Source organism: Pundamilia nyererei, unplaced genomic scaffold (assembly GCF_000239375.1).
Source record: "Pundamilia nyererei isolate P.nyererei 1_Seehausen unplaced genomic scaffold, PunNye1.0 scaffold00331, whole genome shotgun sequence".
Taxonomy (NCBI): Eukaryota; Metazoa; Chordata; class Actinopteri; order Cichliformes; family Cichlidae; genus Pundamilia; species Pundamilia nyererei.
The window spans coordinates 270,001-287,757 of record NW_005187732.1 but is presented as its reverse complement, the minus strand read 5'-3'; the positions used below and the strand labels follow the sequence as shown (position 1 = coordinate 287,757).

The window sequence follows — 17,757 nt, the reverse complement described above, 5'->3', positions numbered from 1 at the left end:
GTGAGCTATAACCAGCGTAAGTTTATCAACTTGCACTGAATTATGTTGGTTTTCTTCACTAACTTTAAATAGTCTAAATACTATTAATATAGTTGCTCTTTTCCGGTTTTACTGACCAAAACACTTAAACAGACACATTCATTGAGGACTTTTATTGTGCAGAGCTTTTCCCTTTACACATTGTGTTGCTTTCCATCTGTATTAGTTTTCCCACCGTATAGATTTATCGTCAGGCAACATAAAGCGATACTAAACTATACTAATTAGCCAGTCTGTTGCCAGCTGCAGCACTTATCCGTGATTGGCCAGATGCCGCTAACACCATCCTTTTCCTGTGAATACACAGGGGAAACTCTGAGTTGATTTAGTGAGTTGATAACCAGCTTTGTGTGACTGCTGAATCCCTGAATGAATCCAGATAACGGATGGATATCCTGCATTTATTGAAGTTGTTTCAAAGTACCGGGCCTGGATGTTTGGATTGCGCATTTATCCAGCACAGAGTTATCCACGCTCATAACTCTGTGCTCAGTAACACTGATGTTGTTGTTATACTGAAACAGAGAAAACGGAGAAAGATGGTCTTTGTTTAGGCGTAACTAAAAGGATTAGCTCGGATTACATGAAAAAGTCCAGTGTCTTATGTTTTAAACAAAGAATGAATGAATACATAGTGTGACTGGATTTTCTTAATCTGGTCACACTAACATCTTCTTCACATTTCTTTGCTTACCACATAATCGTTCTCATTTAGCTCCGGGGACTTTTTATGCGACCGTTTTTAAAAATGAGCCTAAAATTGCAACACACACTCGCTCTCGCTGACAATGACATGAAAGAAATAAAATGTGTGTCACTTTATTACCCAAGACACTGCAAAGAGAGAGAAACAAAACTTTTTATGTCACTCGTGGTCTGCACATTTACACAGACAAAAAAATTAAATCACAGTTCCTGTTTTGGTAAATGATACTCAGGCAACCGTGTCAAAGTATTTCAAAAAAGTAAAAAGAGTCAGTTGCGCGTCTAAAATGCTAAACTGAACAGCTGAAATGTGCAAAACTGTAGCTTTTTTTAAAGCTCGAACAAGTGGAGTCACATGAGATAAAGAACGCATTGAAACCGAACTCAGCATAAAAGTTTGCGCAGTTTGCTTTATGGCCAGAATTTGGGCAAAGTCTTCTCTGGAAACAGACACTGTAAATGTGTAAACAGCTTGTTTTGGATATTCCAAAGAGGAAGTGCTGAACCGAATAAAAGAAAATGTTGACTGCATGAAAACAGTGCCGTAATGTGTGTGTGTTGTGCCCTTTCCCCAGCATTTTTTTTTCTCGCAATTGGTTCACTGAGAGTTTAATGAGAAAGACAGAAGCTCACTGCCGCTCTTGTACTTTGTTTTTCTTCCCTCGTTCTGTCTGAAAGAAGAAGGAGTCTTAGAGAAGTTGGGAAATTTACTTTCAATATGTAATCCAATTACTCCAGCAGCAGGTGAGGGAATAAAAAAAGAGGGATAAAGAGGGATGAAGGGGATAAATAGCAGCAGTGGCTGCAAAGAGAACAGCCTGTACCTGTTTGCAAGCCAACCAGACACAACTTGGCTCATCCAAGCCAGCATTCATCATGTCAGCGTTTCTTTTTTTCCCCCCTCCGTCTTTAAATCTCTTTGTTCCGACTGTTTTGTCACCCTCAGCTCAGAAGAAACCCTCACATCTTCCCATCTCGTGTGCCCGCCGTCCTCTTACGGTATCTCTCAGGAGTTAAAATGCACAGCGTGTCTGACACAAACCAGCCACCGTTTTAACTGTCACCAGAGCAACCGGACAACAGAATTAAAGCAGAGATGGAGAAAGGAAGGAAGAAAGTAAGAAAGGACGTCTTTGTGCTTCTCTTACTTTTTTTTTTGTTGAGGCTGGGCTTTAATGGTGTGATTAAGTGGCTGGAAACCGACAGAAACAACAAAAACAGAGCGTGGCAGCAGGAGAGAAGCGGAGGATGAGGTCAGACTGCGTCGCTGTCCTGTTTTGGTCCAGAACAGAAAAGTCTTTTAAGCGTCTGATTGGCTCCTGGCAGGACAAGGAGAGCGGGGTGGTAATCGAGAAACTTGTTTAAAGAAGTGACTTTGAAGAAATCGTTTAAATTTGTAGAGCCACTTTTATTATTAGTTATATTTACAGAGAGCACAGCTTTTTTGGACACATACACACACATACTTATTACACTGCGGAGGACTGATTAGTTTCATATTTAGTTTGTGAAAACACAGAAATATACAGGATTTTACCAAATGTTAAACTTGTGCAGGAAGTTGTGATTTAACGGCCAAAAGATTGTTTCTGATTCTGAAGCCGTCTTAACAGTTCCACTTTTCAGGCTTCACTAAATCAGCTGCTTTTTTTTGTCCTTTTTTTTTTTTAAAACAGCAGCTCTTCCAGTGCGACCACATCTCATATTAGTGTCCTGGCCTGAAAAAAATTTATCTTCCCACTTTGGTGAGATTTGAGAGAATATATCAGCCCGGAAAACACAAACAGAAAATGACTGGTTCCTTTTGGTGTGTCCCTCGTCTCACTGTCAAACAATGACTTGTGTCCGTCACGCATTTCAGAGAAACGGAGAAAGCAGCAGTGCAAAAGAAAACATGTTCTTCGGTCACTTCGCAGCCACAGCGGATGAGAAGAGAAGAGCCAAGCCACTCTCCCAGCGTCTTCAAGTCAAGCCCGTAAGCAGAGACTCTTGTTGGCACATCCATTCGGCTCCTTTATGTGTGCGTGTGCGTGTGTTCGTTCAAATGAAGTGGCTGGCTTTGACCACACTGTGGCTTGGGTACGCCAATTATGGGTTTGACCAGGCAAACACTCACTCTCTCTTTCTGGAACACACACAAGCGCAGGGTGGCCCTGCTATAGCTGCACAGCATGTTTCAAAAAATACAGCCATGTTGTGGTTTTCTCGTGGCTGTGAGCTAATCCGCTGTCTCAAATCATTATTCCAGTCTGCCGCCGGAAGAAATGCGAAATGCACTCAGTCCTTTGGAAAAGCCCGCAGGCGCTGACCAAAAATTTGTCTTTCAGCGTCATCCTACCTCTTTGAAAAAAGCGATTCGTGTCAAATATCTCCCAGGTTGTCATAAATGATATCGGGTGCTCTCAGCCGTGCTTGTTGGTGCTGGCTGTACCACATAGCAGTAGCTGGAGCCTTAGATTTTGATACTTTGCTGTACACCACTTTCCCCCTGTCTCCACTATCACCACCACCCCAAATGTTGTTGTTGTTGTTCACGTTATTGGCGGGACCTCCATGTTTTCCAGGGGGCAGAGGAACTGGCTCCTTACGAGTGAAACCACCCCTGCCTGGCTTGGGAGCGGTAAGGGGCTTGGGGAACCGCGGCGTCGGAGGCTGTGGCGTGCCACGGCCCTGGCCAAACTGGGGAGGGGATTGTCTCTGAGGCTGCTTCCCCTCCTGTCCTGATGGGGTCACCGTCTCCTCTTGTCTCCTCTGGCTGTGAGGCTCCGCGTGAGCTTTGTCATAAAAAAGCATTCCTAAGCTAGCGGGTATGCTTCCTTTTGCACGACCCTCTGGTTCGTCATATATGTGCTCCTGGGAAGAGGCGGGAGGTGACGGAGCTCCTTCTGCGTTACCTCCTGGAGGTCGCCTGCTATTGTTCACCGCCCGTCCTCCCCCTCGTCCTTTCCCTACACCCCCGTTTAGACTCATTGTGTTCAGATCCATAGTGATCTGATCGTACACATGCGAGTACAGATCTGGGTGCTTCCTGTGGTTACTGCCTGACGGGTGATCCCCTTGGACGCCCGCTCCCACGGAATCGTCGCCTACTGGTCGTTGGCGTGGAGTGGGCACTGGAGCGGTGGCTGTGGATGGGCTGCTGGTTTGGTTCTGAGCCTTGATGCTGTCCACCGGGTCAGAATAGAGACAATCAGCGATTTGCAGAGGCAAACGGACTGAATCAGCTGGTTCCGAATAAAGGCCTGCGCTTTCATCAGATAAGGACACACCTTTGCCCACATGTCCTTTGGGAGACCGCGGAGGTGTCCCTGCACCTCCCAACATCCCTGGAGGCTCTGGTAAACTCCTCCCTTTAAGTCCCGTTCCACCTCCTTGCACCCGTCCTCCGTCTCCTCCGTCTCTCTTTCCGAGCACGCCGTCAGCCGAGCCTGGTTTGCTCCCGCCCGAATCCCCGTCGGCCTCGCGACTGCTGCAGCTGCTGCTGTCGCCGCTTCCCGTCGCCATGCTGGCAGAAATGGTATTGCGGAGATGTTGAAGCGATGCTGAGCAGTCTGATTCAGAGTTCAAAGGGCTGCTGAGGCGGCGCTCTTCAGCTAGAGCTTTCTGTGACTGGATTGCCTGGTCGACCAGTATGAAGATCTCGTTCCCTTGTTTGGTCTCAAAGGTGAAGGTGCCAGGGCCTGAGTCGCACCGTCGGCCCGCCTCGAATGAAAACATGACCTGGAAAAAGAAGAGAAAAAAAAAAGGTTAATTGGGTTTCATCCAAAATTTAGAGTTAAGTTCTGTTACAGAAGGGATTGAACAAATTTCAAAATGAAACAGAAGCAACAGAAGCTAGTCGCACAAGTCCCAGCACTTCCTTTTTCCAGTGAACTTTGCTTCATTTTCAAGTTTTCTGATTAGATCTGAATAATAAATTTACTTCCAAATTCTAACTGAGGCAGAAAGTTGAAAGTCATTATCTGTTTCCCTTCCAACCTGCACCAGCGATGGCATCAATACTTAAACATAAACATCATGAGTAGACAAACTAAACAGCCTCTTTTAAAGGTCATCTGCTAATTTTAAGTCCTGATCTTGAGCCTTAAAGCATCTAAGTGACACAAAACAACCACAGAGAGTCGGACCTTAAATATATTTAGTAACGCTGAGGCTCAAACCACATATATACGCGCTGTCATTGTTTTCACTTCCTACGTATAATCAGTCGTGCGCTGTGCGTTTAAACTTAGGACAACACACATCCTTTCCAAGTTTGTCAGAGATCAACACGTTTTGATGACCTGAGGAGATTTTAGCCATTTCTCTGTTGCTCTGATCGTTTTTCTGCCTATCAGAGACATATCTCACTCACCCTGTCCCTGCCGTATCTCCTCAGCAGCTTGTAGGGCCACACCAGAACCTGCCTCTTGGTCTTTGGCTCCTTCAAGATCAAAACATCGCTTTCAGCTTTCAGCCAGTAGTTGCCCGCGAGCCCACAACGCTCTGAGGCCTCGGTCCGTTGAATGGTTACCCAGAACTCGTTCACTGCAACAAAATGAGAGCAATTTTTTTCATAAATCTTCTAGAAAATATCTGGCTGGATTAGATTAACCCCTGAGCCCAAAAGACCGGACTGCTTTGTGACTTACCCTCCTCTCTGGAGTAGTAGATGAGGTTCTCGGCCATCTGCAGGTCCTGGGGTCCTCCATTAGAGTCTACAGCACCGCTGGTACTGCTGCCACTTCCGCCCTGCTGGTCACATAAACACAACAGACAACCAGACACTGAATTAGGATACTCACAGCATGTACACATAAACATATGTAAGCTATGTGTTGCCGAGGGTTTCTTCCCTTTTAAAAGGGAGTTTTTTCTTCCTATTGTCGCCAAGTGCTTGGTCATAGTGAGTTGCTTGACTGTCTGGTTTTTCTCGTCTTATTGCAGGGTTTTTACCCAACAATGTAAAGCACCTTGAGGCGACTATTTTTGTGATTTGGTGCTATATAAATAAAACGGAATTTCATAAAAACACAGCAGACGTGAAGGACCAAGTAAAAAGAGTGAGAAGAGAAAAGAGTAAAGCGTTAGAGAGGCTGAGTGTGCAGTCTTCCTCCTGGAAACTCCCTCTGGCTTCCTTTCTGCAAATATCTGCTACGTTCATGTTTGTGTATATGTGTGTAGGCGCTCACATGGTGCAAGCTGCGGCCTACATAGACACTCCAAGGGCATGTGGGAAAATCTGGAAGACTCACGCACAAACAAAAAGAAAAGTCCACATTGCAGTCGATACTGAATTGCACTAAATCCGCTTTTTCATTAAATTTGTGCAAATATTTGTCGTCACGTTTAGGCTTGTACACTACAGAGCAGAGAAGCTAGGTGCAAAGAAACATATTGTAGATACAACAAGAGATAAAGACATTAAACACACACACAGGAAGCCTTAAAAACACACACACACATCCACCCTGGTATTAGTCACACACTGCAAACTCTGCTTCCTATAGCAAACCGAGCATCAGCCTACGGCGCTGAAAAATAAAGCCGGCGGAGAAGTGCGAAAATCGACAACTTTCTAACGTCCACATGAGGCTGGTTACTAAAGTGAGTCGGTCCCCCATAGGCGCCCATGCTAAAATGACCAAGTTCATTTAAGACAAATGAAACGTTTGAGGCCTGCAACAAAAAGGTGTTGGAGGCTAGGTGACTTCAAAGCCGCTTATAGGAATGACTGAGCTTTTGACTATAACACCTGTATGGTTAGTCAAGTCCAGTATTTTATTTGTTTATTACTTAGTACTAATTAGCAGGTGTACAAGTCTTTAAAAACTATAAAAATACCTGAAATGCAATGTCACACATGGTATCCATCCAATCCTTGGCAACGGCCTTTTCTGCTGAAAACACGTGCGTCTTATCGTTTGTTTCCACACAAAACGCTGCCATGTTGTCTTTGGGGCAGCTCTCTGTCAGTGCAGGCAGGATGGAAATGCACTCGGACAAGCGAATGATCTTCTTGTCCAGCTTCCTGGTCTTCTCATTGGACCCGCCTACGGAGCCTCCGCCACCTCCACCTCCACCACCAGGAGCGTCGAAGAACTCGAGGCGGGCGATGCCATTTTGGCTGGCAGGGTAGAGGACGAACCAGTTCTTCTTCCATTTCTGTGGAAGTAACGAGAAAAATCATTAAACATTATTGTAGCTAAAACCGAGAGAAGCGTTTTAGCACCTTTCACCTGCTTATTTGCAGTGACAAAGAGGGAAGCTGCAGAGTACCCTCGGATAGAGTATGTCACAAAAAACTTGGTTGAAGGGTGTTTCTCACTTTTTTTAAATTTTCATTTACTGATGGTTATAAATGCTGACACAGATAGACTGGGAAATATGGGTCTAAAATACTGACCCACTAATAAATCAGGTCAGCCAAAGAGCTGATTAGGCTGCTGTACACTCTGACCATGCATTTCTTGCATTAGTTGTGAAGACCAAATCAGTAGTAACAGGAAACTTTGACAAATATTGCCATGTGGACAGAAGCATGACTCCAAATGCAAATTGTCATCACTGCAAAACATGTGAGGAGGTTACACATTCTTAGGTTAGGTCATATTTCAAGTATAGGGTGTGTAATATTTACTTTCTTCTGAACATTTCTGTCGTAGTTTTTATTTTTTAAGTTTTACTGACATTGTTCACTTTACAGTACGAGTCTTTAGAAACACAAGTTTGTTTTTCATGTAGCGATCAGACAAGTAGGCTGAGTTTAAACTAAATCTGAAAGCTGCCTAAGTGGGTGGGACAGGCTGAAAGGATAGAAAAAGGTGAATTTGAATTGAAACACTAGATATGATTTACATTATGCTGTTAATGTCTGTCGAACGAGCTAAAAGTGTGTGGTTTGATCTGATAGCAGTAGAGGGGAACGCAAAATTGTCCACAAATGATTAAAAACTGATGAAGAGTAAAGTTAAGGTTCAGAAATTCTGAGTCAAAATGAGATTTCCAGGCTGTTCTGTTACTCTACCGCTCTGCTGTCTGAGGCTTAATGTAGGAGGCATGTGGTGATGACTCCAGTGCAGTTTAACTCAAATCTGTTGCACAAGCCATTGTTTCCTTTACATTCAATCAGCAGCAGTTGCAGACCTCAGCATTAGTCATCATTGCTCATACAGAAAAATGATCTTAAAAGCATTTACTCATCTTGAGTTTACACATAGATTAATTTAGTATATTAAGATTAATTTAGTATATTAAAATAATTCTATGAGTTTTTGAGGTTTAACAGTTAGTTCATTTTAAGCTAACTACTCCAGCTCTGACTGCATCTGTACATCACTTTAGTTTAAAAATTAACTAAAAATATCTCATTGAGGAGGTTTTGGGTTTACGTGTCTTCTGTGTAAAGAAATGTGCCTGCTTTATCTTTTATCTCCCGGGATTAAAAAATGACCCAGACAAAATTTGGCGACAGGTTTATCATTTCTACCCCGAGGCCAGCGGTGAGGAAGCAACAGCTAACAATGATCTCTTCCTCCACAAACAGGGACAGCAGCAAACAACGTGGCACGCGATCCGACGCTGAACAATGAGAAGCTCGGCAGGTGTAAAAGAGCCCCGGCGTTCACTGCTGAAAATAGACATGGAGACATGTACGGCTGCATGTAGTCAATGCAGTGTAGACTAAAGTAGTGTTTGTCATGAAGCTGATAACTTATTTTATTTAGAAAATTCCTCCAAGCTTTTTACTCTTACGTCATATGTGGACATTTCTCCTGAAAAAGTGCGTGTATGTGTTTCCCCTTCAATCACTCAGCGAGGCCTGACAGTCAGACAGCTGAGTTTGTAACAGGAAGGTCAGGGGTAAAGTCCTTCGACCAGCAGGGAAAATCCAGCGAACAGAAGTAAATGAGAAATATGAATATTACAACGGCAGGAAAGGTTCTACTTCACTGATAAGAAGCGAAAACATTATTTAGTACATCAGAAAATTAAAGCCCAAAGAACCTGAAAGCTGAGTGGAACAGCAGCCACAGCCCAGTGTGTTTAAAAGGGTTAAAGCTTTAAAAAGAAAAGTGGTATTATGACATGATATATACAACTTAACAAAAATACTTTATCACAGCACATTCATTTGTCATGTTGGGAGACACACAAGGGTTAAAACCATTTACAGTGGCTTCATGCCATTCAGCCGTCTTCCATAGAAGTGTGAGAGTGAGTCAACGGGAATTATAACAGGATCCAGAAGCTGAAGAGATTCGAAGGAATTCAGCCAGCTTCTATTTTACTTACACCTGCTTTTCCTACTGACACATTAAAGACCTTTAAAGCTAAATCGCTATAGCTAGTTATTATTTATCGTTTCTCTTTCTAGTCTTCTCATATTCTGAGTGTCTTGACCAAGCAGCAAGTAGGAAAAACATAGTTTCCATTTGCCAAATATGTAATCAGCTCTATTCTGATGATAATTTAGCTTTATTTTGAACTTGTGTGGATTAGCAAACAAAGAAAAGGACGTGTTGGCTTGGACATCTCCTAGCTTTCCAAAACCTGCTAAAACAGTTGGTATAGCATATCATATTGTCTTGAAATGAAACCAGTATAGTTTTACATGATATAAGTTTACGTTTATGTAGCATGCACAGATATGTCTGACACTAAGGGTAATAAAGGAGCTACTTTAACTAACTTCAACAAGAAAACTGCTTCAGCTGAAGGCGGAAACAACAAATTGAGGCAAAAAGTCACCATCAAGCACAAACAGGCTACGGAGGCATGCAAGGAGGAGATATAGAGCCAGCTGATGTGTGGGCCGAAGTAATTAACTCAACTGAACATCGCTGGAGCGCTTGCTAGCTGCACTCTATACGACAGGAAAAGCAAACGATGGATGGAAACTCCTGATGTGGTCACAGTGAGGAAAAGGAAGACTTTAATCAGCAGGTTAAAAAACTCGACCCGAGATATTTTTATTTTACTTTACATTTGACTTCTGTTGTGTCACTACTGTTGCTCCCTAACGCTGAAGCTTCTGTTACCTTGTTACAATAGATTCGCGCTTTGAATTAGTTAGACAGCAGCTCACACAAGCTGGATGCCGTCCTTCATTTGATTTTGCTGCCTGCAAGCTGGGAACATCAATAAAACACTGTTAAATATTATTTTTCTTTATCGTCAGAAACATTGTAGTAAATTCCATTTAAATATTGTTATTTTATTATATTGTTATAATTTTGACTCTACAGAGCCCAGGCCAGCAGACTAGCCCAGCAGTCAGGTTGATGTAAATCATGAAATACTTAAAAATGTTCATATTACAACTATCATTTGCATGTCAGCTAAGAAATTTGCCAACTCCAGCTTGTGGATTCTTTGGGATTCGTTGATTAGACTGTAATAGACAGTCTTTGGATGCTATACTTAAGGAAATGTAGTGGAAATGCTTGTTAGGACCAGTAAAAGCTCTCAAAGCGGTAGGTGCTGCATCTAAATATTTGTATATAACATACTGGCGAAGTACACTTAACTGTAACTGACAAATAAAGGACTAACAGGATAAAGAAGAAGAAATAAAATAGAGCACCTCATGTAAAATGAAGTACTTCCTAACTGTACGTCAGTAAATGCTCTGCCCGTATTTACTGTCAACCATCGGTTTGCCGTACTGAATAAGCCCTAACAGCTTTTTCATTATCATCCGCTGCATGAAAATCATCAACGTGTGACTCAGTATGTAAAGGTGGAATTATGATATTTGCATGATGCTTCAGATACAGCTATAGCAACAGGGTTTGTGTATATCTACAACCTACAGGGTCCTTAGTTGGTCTTTCTGAGGTTTCCTGTAAAAGCTGAGCTGGATAACCTCTGAAGGCCTTGAGGTAAATGTGTTCATAATAAATGTCTTAATATCCCTGTCAAATGCAGCCATAAAAGAGGTCCCCGCATTAAATAAGACAGCTTTACCAAAGTCCTTCACGCACACACACCGACACACACTGCAGCCTTTAAAATGAACTGCCAAAACAGACAGGAAATGTGTGGGATTGTCATTACTCAGGATCCTCTTTGCTTCCTTCATCTGAATCCTGGTCTGTGTCAGTGTATATATGTGTTTGCTTGTGTGTGGGTCTGTGTGAGAATGCCCAACTGTTTGCCGTGGACCATACAAGCGAATGCACGCACGCAGACCGCGATCAGCCCTTCTTACAATGTGATGTAATTCAGTGGTATACATGAAAAGGATGTGAGACTTTAAAGCATGTGCGGGTGTGCGACTGTGTGTGCATTATGTCTGTCTGTGAAACAGCTGCTCCATATAAGGCAACCGGCCGTTATCAGCCGCTATTACACAGAGTGGAAATTATGCAAAAGAGATGTATTTGAGCGAAGGAGCGAAACTTCCTCAGTGATGTCCTGTCTGTTTGCAAGAGCTGGAAGAATCGAAGAGAAGCACATGGCCCATACTTCATGCCTGACTACCACTTTAGGGTAGTATAAGAAATATAATAATATATAATATATAATAATAATAATATAATTCTTCTTCTTTCCTTCAGGTAGCTGTGCACTGAACATAATGGTGAAAAAAATAATGAATTTTGCACTTCTTACACATATTCAACTCTTTGTTTGTTTATATGCCACAGATTCCAGTGTTTCCAGTCAGGATTACAAAACTTTGGGTTTCATTTGCTTGTCCTTCCAACTGTCATTACAATAAGTGTTTGCATACAGACAGAAGCTTTCAGGCAGGTAGATATACATTTAACCAGTCTGTCGCTGCGTGAACACGTGATGCTCTTTGTCTGTAATAAACCAGTGTAATAACCCACTCCACCATCCTCTTACTGGCCACAGACAGACCTCAGTGGCACATGCAGGGCCAGTGTGTGTGTGTGTGTGTGTGTTTCTTTAAGCATAAAAGTTTGTCTGTATCATGCCGTGTGTTGTTGGTAATATGCACTAAAAGGAATCTGGTGGAAAACAGAGGGCTCTCTGTTTATGTGTGACTTTATGTAAAAGGTAGACAAACGAGGAAGACGTTTTATAAGAGAAAAGGAGATGGCCAACTGCTCTGACCACAGGTCTGCTGCCCTAACCTCAGTCCTCTGTGGTGTCTATAAACTCAAGCTTTTCTCAACTGTTTGCAGATTCTCTCGACCCAAAAGCCAAACGTGAATCACAATGAGCTCAGATTTGAGTGAAACTAATGTGAGACAATAACATTTGAGCAAACCGCAATAACTGCCTGTTCGGTTCATTTACGCTTTCCGTTACTCGCTCCCAAACGATCTGCTGATTTGACTCAAATTATATTCGCGCTACTACACGGTGAGGCTGGTACCATTGTGCACACGCCGTATGGAAAAAACAGCTATGTGTGGAGTGGAGATTTTAAAGGCGATAGTAATGTCTGTGAAATCAGGTAACACAGGTAAGAGGTCGCTCTCAGCGCCAACGCGGTTTTCAACAATGACGTCGTCGCAAAATGTGGAAGTTGAGGTCTAAGTTTAGCCAAATCGACCAGCAGATCCAATAGGAACAGGCACTCTGGCTACCGATTAATCCTCAGAGAAATTTTATGATCATCATTTGGTCTGTAAATGTCAAGAAATATTACAAGCAGTTAAAAAGATCAAACAGAAAATCTAAAGATCCTGGAACCAGTGGATTTGTTGGAATTGCTGCATAAAAAAACAACTCTCAAATACTTTCACTTCAAACCAACAAGTATTCCCTGGAAAGCTGGAAACATTGGATTTTTTGGTCTGTGCTTCAATCCTTCGCATCAGCGATGACATGTTACTCAAGTCGCTCCTGACAGGGATGGCTACCAGCTTTCATGACAGCTCAACCATCACCAGCGTGTGCAAACATGCGAATGAGGTCCTTATTAAGACGCTGAATGTTCATTTCTGTTTCAGCGAGCACGTGCAGCATCGGCTTTACATTAACAAATGACAAATTCTGCGAAATGTGAAGACTTTCTGAAATCTATGTCTCGGAGGAAGTCTGTCAAATATGATAAATCATTTCCAGCCGCAAGAGTACCGAATTTCTGATGCGCAGAGTCAGAAAGTTAGACTGTTAGTAAACGCTAGCTTGAACTGGCCAAATATGTGCCACATTTGTGCGTGCCTAAATGTTCATACAGTAAACTGTTTAGCTTACTTTTATTACAAAATTAAAAAGCTTTACTGTAATATCGTAGTCCATGACAAAGTTTATTTTTATGGTAGTTTTAGTCAAAAGACAAAAAGGGTAGTTCTGTTTTCAAGTATTCGTATTTTTAGGGGTGGTAACAATTCTGGAAACATCACTGTGCTGTAACACGATACCTGTACAGAAGTATTAATGCTTACTGAAGCATGATGAGCTGTTGACTAAAGGCGACAAAGGGGGGAAAGTGCACCGGAAATAAATCAGTATAATGACGTTGAGCTTTTCTCTGTGTTCTGACCGAGTGATCGGGAGAGTGACAAAAGATTTTAGTTTGGGGGGGGTTTATGCCAAGATATGAACCAAACTCCCTGAAGTACTGTTGTGCCTGTAGATGTTGAATGGGAACGAGGACTTGATAAGAACAGGGAACGATAAGCACAATGACCCTACCCCAACATTAAAATGTACGCAAAGAAATTGCTCCCACTGTCTTCCAGTGTAAAGTGTAGTAAATGTTTTGTAAATTTCTCTAAAATTTACAGAACTAACACTTTAAAATACTCACAGTTACAGAGTTCGGTCCAAACATATCAGGTATTTGTAAAACCAGGAGGACATGAAAGTAAATCATTATGCAAAGAGGGGAAAATATCAAATCTAATGCATCGATGGGGATTTTCAATACTTCCATCATGATCCTTTGTACTATTCTTGCAGACTATTCAAGGAAAACTGCACACTTTCCTGTATGCTACTTCCACAAACTACAAATGATTTGTTGTTTCTTTTCCGAGAAATGTGATGTAGCTACTGAGGTGCTACCTGCAAATACAGACAATCTGACACACAAACCCATTAATCCACCGCGAGGACCTTCAGACATGAATCACTGTTGGATAAATGTAGTTGCCTCCGGGCATGTAATTCCACTTCATTCTGACACACCCCGTCTGTTCAAGTGGCAGCTAGCTCCTGGCTTTAGAGCTGCACCGTCATGCCCACACCTGCACTCTTTAAACTCAAAGCTTTGTGCAGCTCCAGCATGAAAGTGGACTGCAATCTGCAGGTCCAAGATTTATAAATCCAAATATTTATCTCAAACATGCTTTTCCAATAAACCATATTTACAGTGTACATAAAGGTGCATCACCCCAAATATTTGCCCTGTTTTACACCTCTGCATTGCTCAAATGTGCTTCTGATTGGTTAAAACAGAGCAATATGCCATATTTTGGATCCTATGAATACCGCTGTGACACAGAGTGGCATCAAAGGAAAAGCAGAAATATTTGCCTCGTGGGTAAGTTATAGAAGGATGATGCGCATTCTGGTTATCTTGCGGATGTGGGCTACTTCTGGTAAAGACTTGGCACTGATGATAAAATGAATGAATACCAAACAAAAATCATTGTGTGACCTATTTTGTTTCAACCAGATCAGCAAATGGGGCGCCATCACAGTGCCATCACAGCATCTACAACACTGGTCAAACAAAAGTGCCCACAGTGGGCCAGATCTGCAAAGTTATCTCTAATTAAATTTTACCCATCACAAGGAGCCAGCCTGTGGAAGCAGCTGTTCTCTGTGAAGACGTTTTTTTCTGAAGTTGACAGAAAAAAACCCTCAGATGATAACAGGAGCTATCAGCATCTTTCAGCTTCAAACAAAATACTTTAGTTTGTTTGTTTGTTTCAATCCTTTATCTCTAGCACGTATTTACCATATAGGACAAAAACATTAACAAGTTCATTTAATCAGTGAAATAAACAGCTGATTAGATAATAGCTAAATATAAAATGCGGTCTACGGTCTACTTAATGTTTGACAAGAAGAACAGAGCGAAACAGAAACTTGGGTTGGACGCTGCCACTTCACTCTTAAGTCACATTTTCCGACCATACACGTGGGAACGTCCTACCCTGTCCACTGACAGCTCGAACGATTGCATAATTCACCCACCAAACCTCGCACTAGTTTCAACACTTTCAGATCAGCCAGCATTTTGCTTCCTGTTCTATTCTGCTCAATTTTGATACTTTCTTTATACCCTTCAGGGTACTTCTGGTCTTCGGTCCTCGACACTGTAAAAGACAACGCCTCACTTTTGAAAATGGAAAGATTTAGGTCTGATCACGCTCTATTGAAAACAGCCTATAAAAAGGCATTGAAACTATGTTTTGGGCGTATGAATATGCATTGTGAAGTGTTGATTCCAGGGCAGGAAATGGAGCCAGAATGTTTTGTTGGTCCATGTCATATGACCACAGAGAGACGGAGAGACAAAGACCCTCTTACAAATCTTAAAGAGTAACCCAGCTCCTATGCAGTGGTGCTCTGAGGCCGAGCGCTGACACCAGCATGCACACAAAAACACACAGGTAGCTGTGCTGCCTGTGTGTGGCTGCGAGATGACACAAAGTCTGCATGCTGACAGCGAGTTTAAATGGTGTAAACAGCAAGTACAGACAGCTGAGCTGAAGTGAAAGTAAAGACTGCCGTCTTTGTAGAAAATAGATTTGGTTTCCGACTCTACTTTAATGGTTTAACACATTTTTATCATGAGTTGTTGTGGAAAGTCACATAAAGCTTGTCACTAACACGCACACGCAACCAAACTTCCTTTCCTGACAGTACTCGGGGAGCTTGAGTTCACTTTAGTTTCATGTGTTCTTGCATTTAGCCCAGAGATGAATTTGCATGCACACAGATGCACACCACCTTTACTCTAAACCACCACACCAAAAAAAGGCCAGATCACTGAAGGCACAGCCACTGACTTCCTCCTTCTGCAGGTACAGTAGCATTATCTTTGAAGCCACTGGCCTGTAATTGCACCAGTGCTCTGTTTACTTGCCACGAGGTACAAAAAAAAAAAAAAACATCTGTCTGGTGGAGGTACAAAGTTAACATCACTTAGTTGTGATTTTTAAAAAAATCAAAATATGACAACATAATGCTGTCACGAGCAGTTTTAGTGCCTCTTTCTTCCCCTAAAAGGCTTTATTTGCTTCTCAATAATGAGCAGCAGCAGCTATCCACAAAACTGGCTGAGTATAGAGTGGAGTTTGTGTGGTTGCACGGATCTGTCATTCTTTTTAGTGACCCTGAATAAATTACATGGAATATTATCTGCTGAGATAAGAGAGAGAAGTTATGGCTTGTTTATTACAGGCTCTTATTAAAGTACCACCACTTCGTTTCATTTGCCTGTAATATAACACTGGCTGTGGCTACACGCACTTCCTTTATTTCTGTGAACGCAACATTTTATCAATAAAAGCAGCGTTTTTTCTTTTCTTTTCTATTCCTGGGTCTTACCTTTCCAAACTTTTGGTGTTGCACATAAAGCTGTCCCTCCTTAACGTGGGTGTCCATGCCCCCCAAAAACGCTAAAGCCCGCCGTCCTCCACAAAGATGAAACTGGACTTGAACTTGACAGAAGAAAATCACCTTTTTTTTTCTTCTTTCACCCCCTCAACAACTTCTCTCTTCTCTCACTTCCGCTCCACAGGCCTTAAACCGTGTTTATCGCGACGCTCGCGCGCAGGTAACAGTGTCATGGTGATACTAGAAGAAGAAAAAGTTTCAAACTGTCACCGAGAAGTCCTCACAAACTTAATGTCCAAATGTTGTCGGCTGCTTTGACTATCTGTCGCTTCTCACTCCTCCTGTAGAAATGGACCAATGAAAAGCCGCGCTTATACGACAACGCGTCACTTCCGGGTATCGGTTTCACAATAAAAGCGCTGAATAATGGCTTTTGACTTCATGCGTATGGTTGCAAAAACCACAAGAGAAGTTTGCTGTAGTTGTGTGTAGCTTCTCCAGCGGGTGGAAAATGTTCCAAAGATATTTAGATAATTAAATATAGACAATTTATGTTGGTGGTGGGGGGAATTTTTTGTATTTGTTTTTTTTGTATTTGTTTGTTTTTGCACTTAAAAGTGTGGAAATTGTTTGAGAACAGCCTGCTGAACCCAGTTGTGTCCTTATCAGCTCCCCCCACTGCATTGCATCAAATATTTGTTGAATACTTCATTAGAAGTGTAAATGATTATTGTTTTTAAATTAAAACAGTTTTATTTTAGTATACACACGGCAAAGTAAAACAAACGAGCTGAACTCCTATGACAGTAGACTTTACTGAAAAACTTGCTGTCATATCAGTTCACAATGTGCTTTATGTTGATCGTGAATTTGAAACCGACGAGTCTCCGGAATGGGGAAATGTTTATTCTAGGATCCTCTAAAAGTGATATCCACCAGCCCCCCAAAAAAGAAACTCTAGAATATCTGTAGTCAGGAAATTTCACTTCTCAATTTATGAGCTTTCTCTGTAAAACATGGAAGATCAACATTACCCATGAAGAATCATTATTCATGGAAGTGTGAAAAACACGGGGAATATTTATACATGCTTTCTTACTTGGGGGAAAAAATGAGTTTTACTGTTAAACTGAGTTTTTTCGCCCGTAGCGCACGTTTATTTTGAAATAATAAGTAACAACCGGTATTGTATTAAATGCGTTATACTTGTCGCAACTCACTCCCTTCATCTGAAGGAGTGAGCAGCGTGGTACGCTCACGGAGCCGCTCATCTCCTTCTCTCCTCCCACCTCCTCAACCTTGTGTAACATGTGTGATAGAAAGCTTTAGTGGCTCATTAAAAATATGATGAACTCATATGGTGATTGATTAGTTTGGGATGAGTATTTTTGGCAATTACACAAATTTGGGTTTTGGTTCAAAATTAAATCCCATAAAAAGTTCATAAATACATTTACAAGCGACTGTTACTGTTCATTTCAAACCACCCAGCTTTCTGAGAGCTCAAGATTAGCACTTAAAATACTTAAATTACATAAA

General features: G+C 41.9%; 1 protein-coding gene across 2 annotated transcripts; it reads right to left on the bottom strand.

Annotated features, from left to right (window-relative positions):
* Positions 1-2,131: 2,131 nt before the first annotated feature.
* On the bottom strand, positions 2,132-16,563 carry dok1b (docking protein 1b). Of its 2 annotated transcripts, none has more exons than XM_005751881.1 (5): positions 16,210-16,563; positions 6,568-6,888; positions 5,376-5,478; positions 5,099-5,271; positions 2,132-4,464 (listed from the first exon to the last, which is right to left on the bottom strand). In XM_005751881.1, the coding sequence occupies exons 1-5, from the start codon at positions 16,264-16,266 to the stop codon at positions 3,106-3,108; spliced, it is 2,013 nt and encodes a 670-aa protein (XP_005751938.1). In that variant the 5' UTR covers positions 16,267-16,563; the 3' UTR covers positions 2,132-3,105. The 2 variants fall into 2 exon arrangements, with proteins under 2 accessions (XP_005751938.1, XP_005751939.1); XM_005751882.1 differs by having other exon boundaries at positions 5,376-5,475.
* Positions 16,564-17,757: the final 1,194 nt, after the last annotated feature.

Bases quoted from the DNA above. Each gene is read 5' to 3' on its own strand.
- dok1b (XM_005751881.1), bottom strand. From the start codon at position 16,266: ATGGACACCCACGTTAAGGAGGGACAGCTTTATGTGCAACACCAAAAG. The intron at 5,479-6,567 runs GTATTTTTATAG...TTATGTGACCAG, and splicing joins TGTGTGACATTGCATTTCAG to CAGGGCGGAAGTGGCAGCAG. The intron at 5,272-5,375 runs GTAAGTCACAAA...ATTTTGTTGCAG, and splicing joins CTACTACTCCAGAGAGGAGG to TGAACGAGTTCTGGGTAACC.